We start from the raw sequence: 16884 nt of genomic DNA on the forward strand, positions 1-16884 counted from the left end.
AAAGCCCAGAGAGCCAGGGAGGGCGGGCTGGGACCGCCAGTCCGAGGGGGAAGCGACTCGCCCGCAGTCACACGGCGGCCCGTGGCGGGGCCAGGCCTGCCCTCAGAGCCCCCCAACCCCGCCCTGCTGCGGGGATCCGCTCCCCGGCGCGGCCGTGTCCGCCTTCCACCCGGGTCTCGGGCGCCACCTGCCGGCAGAGCGCGGGGCTGCACCTGCCAGAAGCTCCGCTATCTTCCCACCGCAGAGCCGGGAGCCAGAGCCCAAGAATGCTGAGCGAATATTTCTTTTATTTTATCTACGCGTCCAGGCAGTTGGCCCCGAAACTTAAATATCCAGCCTGGGGCCTGGGCCCTCCCAACCGTGGGCGGGTGCAGGGATGGGACCTGGAGCCCTTGTCCAAGCAAGAGATCCTGGGGAAGAGGTGGGATGGCCCTGAGCCAGCAGCTGCCAACAGCAGCAAAGAGGGAAAAGGCGGCGGGAGTCAGGCGCTTGCCTCCCAGTCACGAAGATACCAAGGGGAGTACAAGATGCCTTCGGGTCTGACTGCAGATGGAGACTGGGGGTGCACACATGTGGGAGAGAAGTGGAGGTCCCCAGATGCCTGGTCCAGGGCCAGCCAACCCCAGACAGGAAAGGGGAGTGTGGGCAGCTGTGCCTCCGAGGGGCGCAGAGGCCAGGCCCTATGAGAAGAGCAGGCACTGTAGTCTGAGGACTTGCTGAGGGGGGAGTTTCTGAGCCTTTTTCACGGGTGTCTGCCCGCGGCCCCCCAGCTCTTCAGAGGCCGATGTGGAAAGCGTCCTGCAGCCACTGGTCACGGGCATTGTGCGTCTGGGGCACGGTGAGGGGTGGTGGGTCCGGGGGCAGGCTGGCGTCAGGAGGCTCCTCGTCATCGGACAGGCCGGCATCAGGGGGGTAGGAGCTGTCCGAATGCAGGGAGGACGACAGGTCCTGGCACAGGCTCAGGTCTTGGCACAGGTGCTTGTAGTCCTGGATCGATTCATACAGGCCCCACAACTGGCACAGCAGGGACATGTCCAGCTGCCGCAGCCCCACCTGCAAACGCCTGAGGGTGGGCTGGGGGTGGGGTCCAGGTCACCCCTTGGCCCCACCCTCCTGGAGCCCAGGTGAGGGCCCAGGCTGATCTCTCTGCAGTGGCCACCGGACCTCACCTGCAAGCTGTGACACTTGAGGTGCACCCCCAGCCCTCATCTGTACAACGGGGCGAACATCGCACAGGATGAAGAAGTAACACGCGGAAAGCAGGATGGCACCTTGCCAGCAGCGGCCACTGGGAGTTATAGACGGTTCCACCTCCTCTCTGAGCCCGCCCTCCTGCACGTCCTCAGAGACCCAGGCTGCCCTCCCCGGGACCCTCCTCCCGGGTGGCAGGCCCCCCGCCCACCCACTCACCATCTCCTTGCGCAGCGTGGCTAGCGCCGAGTCGAGGTTGACCGGGCGGCGCGGGCCGGCGGGGCCGGCGGTGGGGCCCGCGGCGGCGGTGGCGTGGCGGGGCCCGTCGGGGGCGCGGGCGGCGCGGCTCAGCTCATCGTGGATGCGGCTGCGCTGGCTGTAGACGCGCTCCAGCTCCCGCCACGAGCCCCCGCTCGCGTTGAGCAGGCCGCTGAGGCCGCGCGGTAGCGGCGGGAGCCCGGCCAGGGCGTAGCCCGCACCGCCCGGCGTCTCGACCGAGGGCAGCCCGTTCATGGCCGGACCGGCGCGGACGGCGAGGCCGCCTTCTTCCCGCCAATGCTCCGGCCGGGCCGCCGCCCGCAGGCCCCGGCGCCCGCGGCCCCGCCGGCGGAGCCGTGCAGCCGGCCGCAGGCCGCGCTTTGTTCCTTCCCCGGCACCTAGGACTCCGCCCCCTTCCCCGCCCCCTCGGGGGCGGAGCCTATCTTAAAAGGGCAACGGCTGTGGGACCATGGTCAGGCAAAAGAGAATCCTGAATGGGGCCGGATACCAGGAAGAGGAACGAAAAACGGTGGCAGAGGTGGGGGAGAGGCCAAAAGGGGCAAGCACAGCTCTTCTATGATTTTTCTTGCTTCCCTCCCCACACTGTTCTTAATTATTCTGTCCAATTGCTCTCCCAAGGAAATAACCTGGTACAAGGCACGGGGAGACCCACACCCACCAATCGTTAAAAAGGACCCAAAAGTGGGAGGCAGGAGACTGGGCATTTTGACGTCAGGGTCAGCGCACCCTTCTGTCAGCGTCTAAGCATCTGGGGTTGGCATGAAGTGTGCTAGGATGATGGAATCAGGATGCTAAGGAGGCTGTGCTCTCACTCACAGCTGGGTAATGAGCACGGAAGAGCTGACAAGGCCGCAGGGGCTGTGGGGGTCGGGATGCTGCCAGAGCCTTCCTCTTGCCTTTTGAGGAGGACGTGGCCTGCTCCTCAGAATGAGAATTATCACTTAGTCCTCTCTCCTCATGTTCTGACTGGGGCATGTGAGTAGAAACAAGCTCAACCCATCTCTCGGGGGCATCAAGGACAGCAGACGGGGGAAGGGTGAGAGGCCAAAAAAAAAAAGACAAGTGGAGCTGGGGCTGGCACGCACACTGAGAACCAAGAAAAGAACAAACCACGCAGCTGTTTTTCTAGAGGGTTTTTCTCAGGGGTGTCTCAGTGCTGCAGCTGCTGCAGGCTGTGCAGGGCCTCAGCGCAAGCCCGGATCAGGCCACAGAGCTGGATGCTACTCTCCAGGGAGGTGCTGGAGCCCAGCTCGGCGGAGGCCCAGGTCAGCTTCTGCAGGAGAGCCCCTTGTGTGCAGGCCAAGACATCTGCATTTGGGGGCACAGCAGGAGGGGATGGTGCCTGGGCTGCTTTGAGCCCTGCTGCAGCTCCCTCACAGTGCTCGGGCCGGGGTGCTGGGGGCTGAGGGGTAGGCCGAGAGCCTGAGGGGAGCTCCGAAGCAGAAGCCAGCTGGTGCTCCCGAGCTTGGGAGAGGGCAGCCTGGGCATTCAGAGCTAAAAGAGAAGAAAGTGGGTGGCATAGTCAGAAGGCCTGGCCCACCTCGGCCCAGAGCCACCTCTGTTCTCTTGACTGCTCTCTTCCTTCTGTCCTTAAGGTATTCTCTCTACTCCTCTATAAAGCAATTCATCCACTTCCTATACTGTTTTTATGCCCTTGCTTCATCTCTCCCATCAGCACCTTGACTGATCAAGCTCAGACTCTCTCACAGCGTCCAGCATACAGGAGGTGCTTACTGTTCTAACTGAACGACGGGTCCTTTCTAGAGCTTAAGGTGGAAGGGCCTTCCCCACGCCCACCCACAGGCTCCAGTGTCACCTCCTAGGCCTAATGCCCCCAAACTTCCATCGCCACGATTCTTTCCCACCAAGCACACTGCGCCCCCTACCCGGGTTATCTTTATCCACGTCTGAATCCAGCTCCTGACAGGCCACACAGTAGATTTTCCGCTGTTTGTCTTGGAGGAGGATCGTCTAGGAGTCAAAAAGCACAGCGCAGGGGTGAGGCGCGGGGCGACGGGGTGCAGAGGGGACAGCTGGGGAGGGGCCGAGCGGCCAGGGTCGCCTCACCCCGCACTCCGCGCACGTCTCGCCCAGCATGCGGTAACCGCGCAGCAGGTAGTCGCCCATGAGCCGGGAGATGCGATCCTGCCGCTCCCGTCGCGCCTGCAGCACCTTCGTCTCCGCCTCGGTCGGGGGCTCCCAGGAGAAATCGTCGACTTCTGGAGGAAGAGAGGCACAAGGGACCGGGGGCTCTTGCCGGAGCCGGCTGCTTCCAGGACCCCGCAGCCATAGGCCCCCGCAGCCCAAGTCCTCACCAGCGCCGTTCAGGGCCATGTTGCCGTTGAGCTCCCCGGAAGTGACGCACAAGTCCGGCGCCCTCGGCGGCGGCCCGGTCTCCTCCATGTCCGGCTGGTGTTGAGGGCGGAAATGAGGCCTCGGTGGGGTCCCCAGACCGCGCGCTGCCCAGAGTGGGGCGTCTCTGGCCGCAGGCTCGACCCCGCCGTGAGGGAGAGGCCCGCAGTGGGAGCCCAGGGGGCGGTGACTTTGCGACCGGCAAAAGCGGAAGTGGTGGGAAACACGCTTGGCGTGAGAAATCCACCTCCGCTGGGGTCTTCCTTTCCAGCTAGGCGGAGGGCGGTGACGTCATTACAACCCCAAAAAACTGAAATAACCACGGGAAGCGCTTATCCGCGCGTGGAGCCTCTTAGGCTTCAGGGCTTTTCCCGTCTCCGTCAGGGCGGTGGGAAAGAAGACCATTTGTTGCGTGTCTGGTTAATATGTGTGCTGTCAATTCACTTGGTCTTCCCTCAAAATACTGTTAATCAGCTCCCAAGACCCACATTCTTCGGCTTATAGAAAGCTGTGCCTGGCAGCGTCCCGTCCTTATGGCCAAAAGGGTCAAGAACAGTGAAGGGGCTCAGATTTTATCCTACTTGCCATCTAACAAGTCCGCCTGCTACTGGCTAGCGAGCATGCCAGTTGCATGGCTATTGGCAGAAGACATGTGTTTCCTGGGCCAGAAACAAAGGGCCTTATTACTTACGGCCCAGCGAGCGTCATGAATACGAACATATTTGGGTCAGTTCCCTGCACCCTGGAGTTTTACGAGGACAAAGCTGATGGACCCAGTTGGAGCCTGCCCACAGCATGGGTTATATTACAGGAGAGGAACCCTTGGCTTAAGAAACCCAACTTTTTAAATAAAGGGCAGCAAACATGCCTGCCTTTTGCTCTGGAGAGAAATTATGTCTGTTTTCCAGTGCTCTACGAACATCCTTGAAAAGATAGTCCAGAATAAAGGTAGCAGTCTCTGCTGAGGAATTGTGCAGAAACATGAAAGACTTGTGAGAATTGTCTCCTAATGCCCCTTTCCTCACTAAATCTTCCCAACAACCTTCAAGTAGATAACTATACCTGTTTTACAGATATTGAAGTCCAGTGAGGTGAAGTCAGTTATTCCAGGTGACACAGCACTAAGCAACAGATCCAGGATCATTTGCAGGCCTGCCTGATGCCAAATCTGTGCCTGTACCTCCTTCTGTAGCACATGAGTTGGGGTGGGGCACTAGTGGACAAAGGTGACGGGAATTCCCTTGAGTAGCGGGTGAGGAGGAGTGCAGGGGGAGTGGGAGACCACAGGGCCCAAGGGCCAGATTTGTAGGGTCTTGGAAGCCATGGTTAGGGCTTTGAGTTTTTATCCAGATGTGATGGGGTCATGCCAGAAGGTTTAGAGTTGGAGGAATGACATGATCTGATTTATGTTTAAAAGACTTATCAGGGGAAGCAGATGTGACTCAAGTGATAGGGCTTCCACCTACTATATGGGAGGAATTGGGTTCGATTCTTAGGACCTCCTGGTGAAAAAGAAAGAGAAAGTGTGCCTGCACGGTGAACCGGTGCCTGTATGGTGAGCCAGTGCCCGCGTAGCAAGCCAGTGCCTGCCTGGTGAGCTGAGTGCCTATGCGGCAAGAGTGCCCACACAGTGAGCCAGTGCCCGTGCAAGAGAGTCATTCAGCAAGATGATGATGCCACAAAAGAGAGATGAAGGGGAGAGTAAAGGTAAAGTGCAGCAGAAACCAGGAACTGAGGTGGTGCAACTAACAGGGAACCTCTCTCCACATAAGAGGTCCCCAGGATCAAATCCCCGTAAATCCTAGAGGAGAAAAAAAAACAAAACGAAAAGACCAAAAAAGAGCTATAGATACAGAAGATCACACAGTGAATGGATACAGACAGAAAAAACAGTAGGGCTGGGGGGTAAGGGGGAAATAAAACAAATAAATCTAAAAAAAAAAAGACTTATCAGGGAAGGGGATGTGCCTCAAGAGATTGAGCTTCTGCCTACTGCACGGGAGGTCCTGGATTTGATGCCTGGTGCCCCCTAAAGAAGATGAGCAAGAGTGAGCCGGTGCGATGGGCAGGCACAGTGAGCTGATGCAGTGAGATGATGCAACAAAGACACAAAGAGGAAAGACAATGAGAGATACAATAAACCAGGGAACCGAGGTGGCTCAAGCGATTGAGCGCCTCTCTTCCACATGGGAGTTCTCAGGTTTGGTTCCCAGTGCCTCCTAAAGAGAAGATGAGCAGACACAGAGAGCACACAACAAATGGACACAGAGAACAAGACAGAGAGTGCAAACAAGCGGGTAGGGAATAAAATATAAAAAAAGACATCTTGTTGAGTGAAATAAGCCAGATACAAAAGGGCAAATATGATATGAGCTCACTTACTTGAAATAATTAGAATATGCAAATGAATAGTATAGAATTAGCATACAGGTTACCAGGGGTAGGGTTAGGTATGGGGAATAAGTTAATGCTTAACAGGTACATAGTTTCTGTTTGGGGTGATGGAAAAGTTTTGGTAATGGGCGATGTTGATGGTAGCACAACATAGTGAATGTAATTAACACCGCTGAATTGTATACTTGTAAGTGGTTAAAATGGGAAAGTTTATGTTGTAATGTATGTTACAATAATTTAAAAAATCTTTAAACCCATAGATGACGAAAAGTGACACCTAATGTAAGCTGTGGACTATAGTGTATTAGTTAGCCAAAGAGGTGCTGATGCAAAATACCAGAAATTGGTTGGTTTTTATAAAGGGTATTTATTTTGGGTAGGAGCTTACAGATACCAGGCAATAAAGCATAAATTACTTTCCTCACCAAAGTCTATTTTCACATGTTGGAGCAAGATGGTTGCCAACATCTGTGAGGGTTCAGGCTTCCTGCATTCCTCTCTTCCCAGGGCTCTGCTTAAGGCTTCAGCATCAAACTCCAACATCAAAACTCCAACATCAAAACCCTTAACTCTGTCCTTTGCCATGCCTTTTATCTGTGAGTCCCCACCCACCAAATAATATAAAACTGCTGGGAAGCGGATTTGGCTCAATGGATAGAGTGTCCACCTATCACATGGGAGGTCCAAGGTTCAAACCCAGGGCCTCCTGACCCATGTGATGAGCTGGCCTATGCACAGTGCTGATGCGCACAAGGAGTGCCGTGCCATGCAGGGGTGTCCCCCATGTAGGGGAGCCCCACGCGCAAGGAGTACGCCCTGTAAGGAGAGCCGCCCAGCATGAAAAAAGTGCATGCCCAGAGTGGCGCCGCACACATGGAGAGCTGACACAGCAAGATGACGCAACAAAAAGAGACATAGATTCCCGGTGCCACTGACAAGAATAGAAGCAGACACAGAAGAACACACAGCGAATGGACACAGAGCAGACAACTGGGGGGTGGGGGGGGAGAGAAATAAATAAATCTAAAAAATATATATATATATATCAAACTGCGACATATAGTTACTAAGATAATTTATTACAGTATAATATTGATTGTAATGAGTAATATAAGTTTAACAAACATACCACACTAATGCAAAATATTAGGGAAAACTGGGTGGGGGCATATGGGAGCACTGTATTTTCTGCATGAGTTTTTCTGCAAATTTACAACTGCTCTAAAAAATAAATAACAAGGCTGACATCTTTGCAAAGAGTTGCCATGGTATCCTGCTCCGACAGTGCTTGAGTGGAAACAGGTGCTAGTATGCAGCACTGGCCACTCTCAACCAGCCCTCTGCCACTTCCTTACAGCACCCTCAGACTGCCTCAAGGCCCCAGCAGCCACTTGTCCTCCACCACCCACGATGGTGATCACATCCTCCATGCACGAGAACAACCACCAGGACTCCGAGGCCACCGTCAGCCACCAGATCGGTCTGGAGCCTGATGCCTCTTGCATCTCCCTGTCCAAGTCTTGCTACTTTGACCATGATGACGTGGCTTTGAGTAACTTTGACAAATATTTTCTTCACCAATCTCCTGAGAAGGAGGAATGTTTTAGTTAGCTAACGGCTGCCAAAGCAATGGACCAGAAATGGGTTGGCTTTTACAATTGGGATTTATTAACTTATGAACTTGCAGTTTTGAGGCTGTGAAAGTGTCCAAATCAAGGCATCATCAAGCGATGCTTTCTCTGCAAGTTGCAGTTGTGGACAATCAGGCACATGCTGGCATCTGCCAATCTCCGCCTTCTCCTCCAGCCTCATTGCTTTTAGCTTTTGGCTTCAGTGGCTGCCTCTCAGCTTCTGTATTCCATTGATTTCAGCTTTTGACTCCCGGGGCCTTCTGTTTCACCTTCTGGGGGTTTCCCTGTTTCTGCAGCACTGCTGATTCCAGTTTATAAAGGACTAAGACCTTAAAAGGATTAAGACCCACCCTGGGCTAAACCTTACTGGAGTAATCTAATCAAATGGTTTATAAAGTTATAAAGGGGAAGCAGATTTGGCTCAATGGATAGGGCGTCCACCTACCACATGGGAGGTCCAGGGTTCAAGCCCAGGGCCTCTTGACCAGTGTGGTGAACTCACCCATGCTCAGTGCTGATGCGCACAAGGAGTGCTATGCCACGCAGAGGTGTCCCCCATGTAGGGGAGCCCCACATGCAAAGAGTGCACCCAGTAAGGAGAGCTGCCCAGTGTGAAAAACGTGCAGACTGCCCAGGAGTGGTGCCAGGCAAACAGAGAGCTGACACAGCAAGATGACGCAAATAAAAGAGACACAGATTCCCGGTGCCACTGACAAGAATATAAGTGGACACAGAAGAACACACAGGAAATGGACACAGAAAGCAGACAACTTGGGGGGGGGGGCAGAGAAGGGGAGAGAAATAAAATAAAAATAAATCTTAAAAAAAAAAAAAAGGATAACAAGAAACCAGAGCTGGGAGAGCTGGCTGAGTGTAGTGGAGTGTGTGTGACACTTGGCAAAAATGGGGAACCAGTCTCTACTGGAACTGTACAAACCAGCCACTGACAAAAACGCACCCCCACTGTGTGACCTCACTTAGGTGCATTACCTGAATAAGCAGGTGAAATCTACAAAAGAATTGTGACTATACTTGTACCAACTTGCACAACATGGGGGCCCGGAATCTGGCTCTACAGAGTATCTCTTTGACAAGCAAACTCTGGGAAACAGTGCTGATGAGAGTTCAGCCTTTCACCAGCTTTCCCAGAGCCGTGGGGTGGTTTCCAAGGTCATCACGGCAGTGCATAGATGTTGGATTTAACTTCCCTTCTTCTAGAAATTGTATCACTACCTAAGTTCTTTCATTTGTACTGCATTAGTCAACCACAAAGGGTCCAATGCAAAGTACCAGAAATCTGTTGGCTTTTTTTTTTTTTAGCAAAAATTTTTGTTGCCTTTTTTTTTAAAGATACATAGATCACACAAAATGTTACGTTAAAAAACATAAGAGGTTCCCATATACTCCACTCCCCACCCCACCCCTACTCCTCCCACATCAACAACCTCTTTCATCAGTGTGGCACATTCGTTGCATTTGGAGGATACATTTTGGAGCCCTGCTATATCGCATGGATTGTAGTTTACATTGTAGTTTACACTCTCCCCCAGTCCATTCATTGGGTATGGCAGGATATAGAATGTCCTGCATCTGTCCCTACAATATCATTCAGAACAACGCCAAGTCCTGAAAATGCCCCCATCACACCTCTTCCTCCCTCTCCCTGCCCTTAGCAACTCCCATGACCACTGTCTCCACATCAATGATACAATTTCTTCCATTGCTAGAGTCACAATAGTTCTATAGTAGAATACCAGTAAGTTCACTCTAAACTGCGGTCACCCCTCGGGCTGAAGTGTGGTTTGCTGGCCTGGCAGGGGAGCGGCCGCGGTAGGCCTAATTCCAAGCCGCTGCTCCCATAATAGGGTGGCTGGTCGGACTCATCGCCACCCCTGAAGGGAGCTCGGCATGGGCACAGAGTGCCCTCGGGTCTCCCCTTCTTGGCAGCCATGCTTCCGCGGCCGCCCCTCCTCCCGGATAGCGCCACATGATGCCTTATGAGGCAACACCCTTCTTCTTCTTTCTCCCTGTGCAGGCGCAGGGCAGAAAATTCCAGTCTGCCTTCCCCCCCCCCCCAGCAGCAACAGCCAGGCACAAGGCGGGAAACTCAAGTCTGCCCTCCACCCCAGCAACAGCAGCCACCAATCCCTAAACCCTGCCACTTCCCCCAGCAACAGCAGCCACCAATCCCTAAACCCTGCCACTTCCCCCAGCAACAGCAACACCCAATCCCTAACCACCACCCCTCCCCCATCCAGTACCTCCCACTGACCTTTCTCCGGCAGCCAATCAGAACAGGGCGTGACTTCGACCAATCAGCCTTCCCCAGCCCCTATAAAACTGTTGCCTCTCCCTCAATAAAGTTGGACTTGCGTGTTTACCTTGTCTCCACGGTAGTTCTTCTGCCGTGCGCCCTCCAGTCCTGAGAGCCCCCGACAAGGGCCTGGCCTCCCTTGTCCCCAGTTCGTCGCCTGCTGCTCCAGGCGACCCCGTCAACCGAACCGCGCAACCCCTGTGAGACCAACCCCTCGTCTGCTGCCGGACCGACCCCTCATCCCAAGTGGGACCGACCCCTCGTCCCAAGTGGGACCGACCCCTCATCCGCAGCCAGATCCCACCTCTACCAACCGAGCAAACCGTCGCACTAAACCGTATTTTATTCCTCCATCCTGTGGATCCTGGGATGGTGATGTCCACTCCACCTCTAAATCGGGAGGGGTTTAGATTCACATGGCTGATGGATATGATTCTCCTGCTTGTAGTTGTAGACTCTCTTGGTTCCCTGGTGTGGTACTTGAGCATCCTCACCTCCCTGTTAGCTGACCTGGGTAAGTCCAGCGAGCTGGAGAGTAGGTTTGCAGCTCTGCTGAGGCTCAGGGCTTAGCTGGCACATAGACGGTCCAGAGATTCAGGTCTCCTGAGCATACACCAACCCCAATGCCAACCACGGGTCTGGTAAAAGTAACAAGAGGCATGTGCAGAAAGGTCATATCTGAGTCCAACTCCATCACACTCAGGAGCACGAATTCCAAAGTAGGGCCCACTGGTAAGGCACTGAACTCCAGAACCATCTGCCATGACCGTAGAACCTGTGTATCTCCATAGTCCTCAGGAGCACCAGTATCTGTTTATAAAGGATATTTATTTGGGGGTCAAAGCTTACAGTTACAAGGCCCTAAAGAGTCAAACTCAAGGTTACTTCCTTACCCAAAGTCTGTTGCCACGTGTTAAAGCAAGATGTCAGGTGACCTCTGCGAGGGTTCAGCCTTCCTCTTCCTTTTAAGCTTCTGTGGGTCTGGCTTCTTTCAAACTCAGCAGTAGGGTAGAGGGCTTCTTTCTTTTCAGGCCATCTCAACTGCTCTGGTCTCTTCACAAGGACAGCTGTAAACGATCAGGCAAATGACTTGTCTCTCCCTGGGTCTCCAGCATCAAAACCAAGTTCTCTCTTCTGCTGTGTCTTTTTCTCTGTTCTCCTGTGTATCTACTTCCATGTTCTTGATTGAACATCTGTTTATATAGCCCACCAAGGGGAAGGGGACTCAACCCTGCATGCCCTAATGACATGGTCAAACCAAAGCCCTAATCTTGATTTAATAAAGTAAAAGTGGAACCTTTGAGTTTAATACAATCAAAGGGATATCATGGCCAAAGGAAGACCATTTTACAAACATAACATCTATTTTTGGAATTCATAAATAATATCAAACTGCCACATGTACCCTTCTTTCAAATAAAGGACTTTGCTACCCCCAAAAAAATTACCAAAAAAAAAAGAAAAAAGAATTAGTACCCTGTACTATAAAATGGGGGTAATGGTCGTACCTACCCAATAACATTTTCATAAGGATTAAATGAAAGATGGTGTCACTGTCTGAATACAGAATGGGCAATGTTGGGAGGTGGAGGACGTCCTACCACTGCAGGGGAACAGGTAGAGATTTGGATGGCAGGATACAGAATCTAGAATGTTGTCCTATCATGAAGGTGAACCACAGCCTGAACCGTGTGCTTGTGGGTATGGAATGAAGGCGGTGGGTGGCTGGGTGGGGCAATGCTTTGGTGTGGTGGTCGTGGTCAGAGGGGAGGGGTCTCAGGCTGTAGGTTCATGTGGTGGCACATTCCCGGAGCACCTACCAGATGTCAGGCCTGTGCAGGGTACAGGGCCTCACCTGGAGGGCAGACAGGTAGAAGGAGGGCCGCTGGCCATGGGCCCAGGAAGAGCTGAGCCCCCAGACTGGGGTGGGGATGTGGGAGTCTTTGCACAGAGGAGCAGGAAGATAAGGCTGAGCCTAGCGCAGGGCCAGGCCGAGGATGCCGGGACACAATGTTGTAGAATTTGAGAGAGGTTCAATTATTTGCGTATAGAGAAGCCAGGACTCAGGAATTATTTTGAGAAGGAAAAATGGTTTATTGATGGCCGGCCGGACTCGGGAGCTTTCTGTTTGAATCCCGAGCCCCGAACAAGATTTTTTAATCCCTTTTATACAGAGAGGAAAGGCCAAATGGTCCCTTTCTTTCAGTTCTCAATAGGCTTCAATTAGCATATATATCTTCCACATCTTAGGTAAGCTTTTAGCATGGACTTCAGACATTCTAGGTAAGCTTTTAGTATATTTAGTTTGCATTTCCCCTAAATACTTAAAGTTTATAGACCTTGCATTGTTAAACTGTTTCGTGGTACTGGAGTCCTTGCCATTGTTACCAAGGGCAGGACTGCAGCCTCTTACTGTCACACCCACAAGTCAGAGAGCTTAGGTCATCTCTGAAGAGAAAAAGAGCCTCCCACCCATAGCCCACATCAACAAGAGTCAGCAAAGGGCGCCGACCCCTTCTCTGTTGATTCATGGCGGGCACAGTGAGGCTGCCTGAGGGTGGGACAGCATCCGTTTCCCAGCTCCTGCCGTACTCCTATACCCTGCGCTCCCGGTGGGAGCCTCCATTTTACCCCCATAAAATGAGAATAACCCTATTCCGTCGCCATGCCCTGGGAGGCTGTATTATCTCCACTTAGAGGAGGCAACGGGCTGTGGACGCTCAGGCAGTAGGAAGTGGCCTGAGCCTCAGCACGTGGCCCTGCTGCTGTCTGGGGAACCAGCACCTGAGGGCCAACCACGCCTGTGGACGTCCTAGGGCAGCAGGCACAGGATCTGCGGGGCCCCCGGGGGCCAGTGGCTCCAGAGGAGGGGCAGTAGGGTGTCAGGCAGGCAGGCTTGAGAGGCACATGCCTCGGTTTGAATCCCATTTTTCCTCATCTGTGAAAAGGAAGATAAAAAAGTGCTTGCTATTATGATTAGTAGAAGTATCCAACACCATATAAATAGCCCACAAATACTGGCAATGTCATACCGTTTAACATAGTTCTGTGATGTGATGTTTAATGTTTTCACAGTGAGCATGAATTATCTTTTACGAACAGGACAATGTGTTTGTGTATCTAGAATGTTAGATGTATAATGTTTTGGAAAGCTCTTCCTCTGACTGTATTTTTTTTTTTTAAGATTTATTTCTCCCCACTCCCTCCATTGTCTACTCTGTGTCCATTCACTGTGTATTCTTCTGTGTCTGCTTGTAATTCTCATTAGGTGACTCCATGAACCAATCCTGGGGCCTCCCAGAATGGAAGAGAAGCGACTGTTCTCTTGGCCACCTCAGCACCCTGGTTTTGCTAAGTCTCTTACTGCCTCTCTTCTGTGTCTCTTTTTGTCACGTGATCTTGCTGTGTGAGCCAGTTCTCCATGTGGGCCAGCTTTCCTTCACCAGGGGGCCCTGGGTATCAAACCCTGAACCTCCTATATTGTAGACGGGAGCCCAATTGCTTGAGCCACATCCGCTTCCCCCTCTGTCTTTTGTCTGTGGTGGTATCTTTCCCTCTTAATAAAATAGAAGCTTTAAACTTAGCTAACAGAATCCAAAGATTTTGGGGGGAAATATTGGTTGTTCAACCTACTGTAACATACCAAGAACCAGTGGTTAATGGGCCATGATTTATTTGTTGATGACCAACTATAGGAGACAGCTGTCATGCATGTTCTTTCTTCTTGTTTTATGAATTTTACACCATGGAATACAGTTGTTCTATGAGGAAGCCATATTTTTATAGAAAAGCTGTCATAAATCGATGGTGAATCTTTTTTTTCTTTAAAAACAAATTCATTGAAGGATATCATTCACGCATGACCATACATACACAGTAAGTGTATAGTAAAAGTTGTGAACTTACAAAACACATGAAAATAGCCTACAGAGCTCCCATACATCACCCCACCACAAACACCTTGCATTGTTGTGACACATTAGTAACAAATTATACAAGAGCATCGTCAAAGTATTTCAACTAACTGTAGTCCACATCTTACATTTGGAATATTTTCTCCCAACCCACACTGTTATTTTTTGTTGTTGTTCATAAACCATATACTTTATCTACAGTGTCCAATCAATGGCATTTGGTATAACCACTAAGTTGTGCATTCATCACTTCAATCAATATTAGATCATTTTCATTACTCAAAAAAAAAAAAAAAACCCACTATCATACCTATATGTTAGCGCTACTAATTCAAATTTTGTGATGTGTTTTTGCCATTTTTATTCATTTCCAATATTTTTAAAAAGATTTATTTATTTATCCCCCTCACACATATTGCTGTGTCCATTCCCTGTGCATTCTTCCGAGTCCGCTTGTCTTCTCTTTTTGTGGCACCAGGAACCAATCCTGGGACCTTCCAGAGTGGGTGAGAGGAGCTCAATCTGTTGTGCCACCTCAGCTCCCTGACCTGCTATGTTTCTTATTGTCTCTCCTCTGTGTCTCTTTTTGTTGCATCATCTTGCTGCACCAGCTCTCCACTCGAGCGAGCTTGGCACATGGGCCAGCACTCCTGCCCGGGCCGGCACTCTGCTCGGGCCAGCTTGCTGCGTGGGCCAGTTCACCACGCGAACCAGCTTTCCTTCACCAGGGGGCCCTGGGAATCGAACCCTGGACCTCCTGTATGATAGACAACAGGCCAATCGTTTGAGCCACATCCGCTTCCCTACAAACAACTTTTTAGCAATGCTGCATAGATTAAGACTCAGCTTTCCATTCTCTAACCACATTCTTTTCTCTGTTGACTTATATTCTAGCAATTTACTCCGGACGTTTGCTCATTATGTTTAGTTTATGAGATCCTTTTGTGCCTGGCTTGGCTTGCATAACTCAACATAATGTCCTCCAGGTTCATTTCATTCCTTTCTAACACTTGTGGTTTTCAGATTTGTTAGTAGTGGCCATTCTAGTAGGCATGAAATGACATCTCATCGTAGCTTTGATTTGTATTTCCCTTATAACCAGTGATGTTAAAAGACATTTTTTTCATGTGTTTTTCACCATTTGTATTTCTTCTTTAGAAAAATGTCTGTTGGGGTTCTTTGCCTATTTTTTAATCAGGTCGTTTGTCTTTTTATTGTTGAGTTGTAGGATCTTTTTATATACTGTGGATTTTAGACCCTTGTTCTTTTTGTTGCATCATCTTGTGTCAGCTCTCCGTGTATGTGGCGCCATTCCTGGGTAGGTCATACTTTCTTTCGCGTTGGGCAGCTCTTCTTAAGGGGCGCACTCCTTATGCGCGGGGCTCCCCTATGTGGGGGACACCCCTGTGTGGCACGACACTCCTTGCGTGCATCAGCACTGCACATGGGCCAGCTCCACACGGGTCAAGGAGGCCCAGGGTTTGAACCGCAGACCTCCCATGTGGTAGACGGACGCCCTTTCCATTGGGCCAAGTCCGCTTCCCTGAGGGAAGATTTTTGATGACTGATTCAATGTCTTTGTGATTCTTTTGTTGAGTTCCTGTATTTCTTGTAGAGTTAATGTAGGTTGTGCATTTCTAGGAATTTGTTAATTTCCTCTAGGTCTTCTAATTTGTTGGCATACAGTTTCTCAAAATATCCTCTTAGGATCCTTTTTATATGTGTGGGCTCAAATGTAAATAAAATCATTCCTGATTTTATTTATTTGCACCTTCTCTCTTTTTTCTTTGCTAGTCTTGCTAAGGGTTTGTCAATTTTATTGATTGTTCTCAAAGGATCAGCTTTTGATTTTATGTTCTCTATTGTTTTTGTTGTTGTTCTCAATTTCTTTTTTTTTTTCTCTAATATTTGTTATTTCTTTCTTTCTGCTTGCTTTGGGATTAGTTGGCTATTCTTTTTCTAGTTTCTCCAGTTGTTCAGTTAGATCTTTGAATTTAGCTCTTTCTTCTTTTTTAATATAGGCATTTAGGGCTATAAATTTCCCTCCCAGCATTGCCTTTGCTGTATCCCATAAGTTTTGATAAGTTGTGTTTTCATTTTCATTCATGTAGAGATATCTAATTTCTCTTGCAATTTCATCTTTGACCCACTGGGTTTTTTTGTTTAGCCTTCATGTATTTGCAAATTTCCCCCTTTCCTGCCTATTACTGATTTCCAACTTCATTCCATTATGATCAGAAAGGGTAGTTTGTTTAATTTCAATCTTATTAAATTTACTGAGAGCTGTTTTGTGGCTCCAGTCTATCCTGGAGAAAGATCCATGAACACTTGAGAAGAATGTAGAACCCACTTATTTGGGTTGCAATGTTCTGTATATAGCTGTCAGGTCTAACTCATTTATCATATTGTTCAAGTTCTTTGTTTCTGGGCACTCTGGCAAGGTGCATAGATATTTATGACTGTTACTTCTTCCTGGTGGATTGTCCCTTTTATTAATAGATAGTGCCTTCTGCATCTCTCATCACTTTTTTGCATTTAACATCTGTTTTGTCTGACACCAGTAGAGCTACCCCTGCTCTCTTTTAGTTACCATTTATGTGAAATATATTTTTTCCAACCTTTCACTCTCAGTCTATGGGCATCCTTGGGTCTAAGGTGAGTCTCCTGCACACAGCATATGGCTGGGCCATGTTTTCTTATCCATTCTGTCAGCCTATGTCTTTTGATTGGGAAGTTTAATCCATTAATATTCAATGTTATTACTGTAAGGCATTAATTTCTTCAGCCATTTTATCCTTTGGCTTTCATA

The 16884-nt window shown here is 50.3% G+C and overlaps 2 protein-coding genes across 3 annotated transcripts; both read right to left on the reverse strand.

Annotated features, from left to right (window-relative positions):
* Nucleotides 1–267: 267 nt before the first annotated feature.
* Nucleotides 268–2499, reverse strand: FAM89B (family with sequence similarity 89 member B). The gene is made up of 2 exons (XM_004478641.3): nt 1411–2499; nt 268–1053 (listed from the first exon to the last, which is right to left on the reverse strand). Exons 1-2 carry the CDS (start codon nt 1702–1704, stop codon nt 775–777), a joined length of 573 nt encoding a protein of 190 aa, XP_004478698.2. The 5' UTR covers nt 1705–2499; the 3' UTR covers nt 268–774.
* An 89-nt stretch (nt 2500–2588) lies between these two features.
* Nucleotides 2589–3967, reverse strand: ZNRD2 (zinc ribbon domain containing 2). 2 transcript variants are annotated; one of them, XM_004478599.4, is made up of 4 exons: nt 3786–3961; nt 3538–3689; nt 3357–3441; nt 2589–2964 (listed from the first exon to the last, which is right to left on the reverse strand). In XM_004478599.4, the coding sequence occupies exons 1-4, from the start codon at nt 3871–3873 to the stop codon at nt 2621–2623; spliced, it is 669 nt and encodes a 222-aa protein (XP_004478656.1). In that variant the 5' UTR covers nt 3874–3961; the 3' UTR covers nt 2589–2620. The 2 variants fall into 2 exon arrangements, with proteins under 2 accessions (XP_004478656.1, XP_004478655.1); XM_004478598.5 differs by having other exon boundaries at nt 3538–3967.
* Nucleotides 3968–16884: the final 12917 nt, after the last annotated feature.

Source organism: Dasypus novemcinctus, chromosome 10 (assembly GCF_030445035.2).
Source record: "Dasypus novemcinctus isolate mDasNov1 chromosome 10, mDasNov1.1.hap2, whole genome shotgun sequence".
Classification (NCBI taxonomy): Eukaryota; Metazoa; Chordata; class Mammalia; order Cingulata; family Dasypodidae; genus Dasypus; species Dasypus novemcinctus.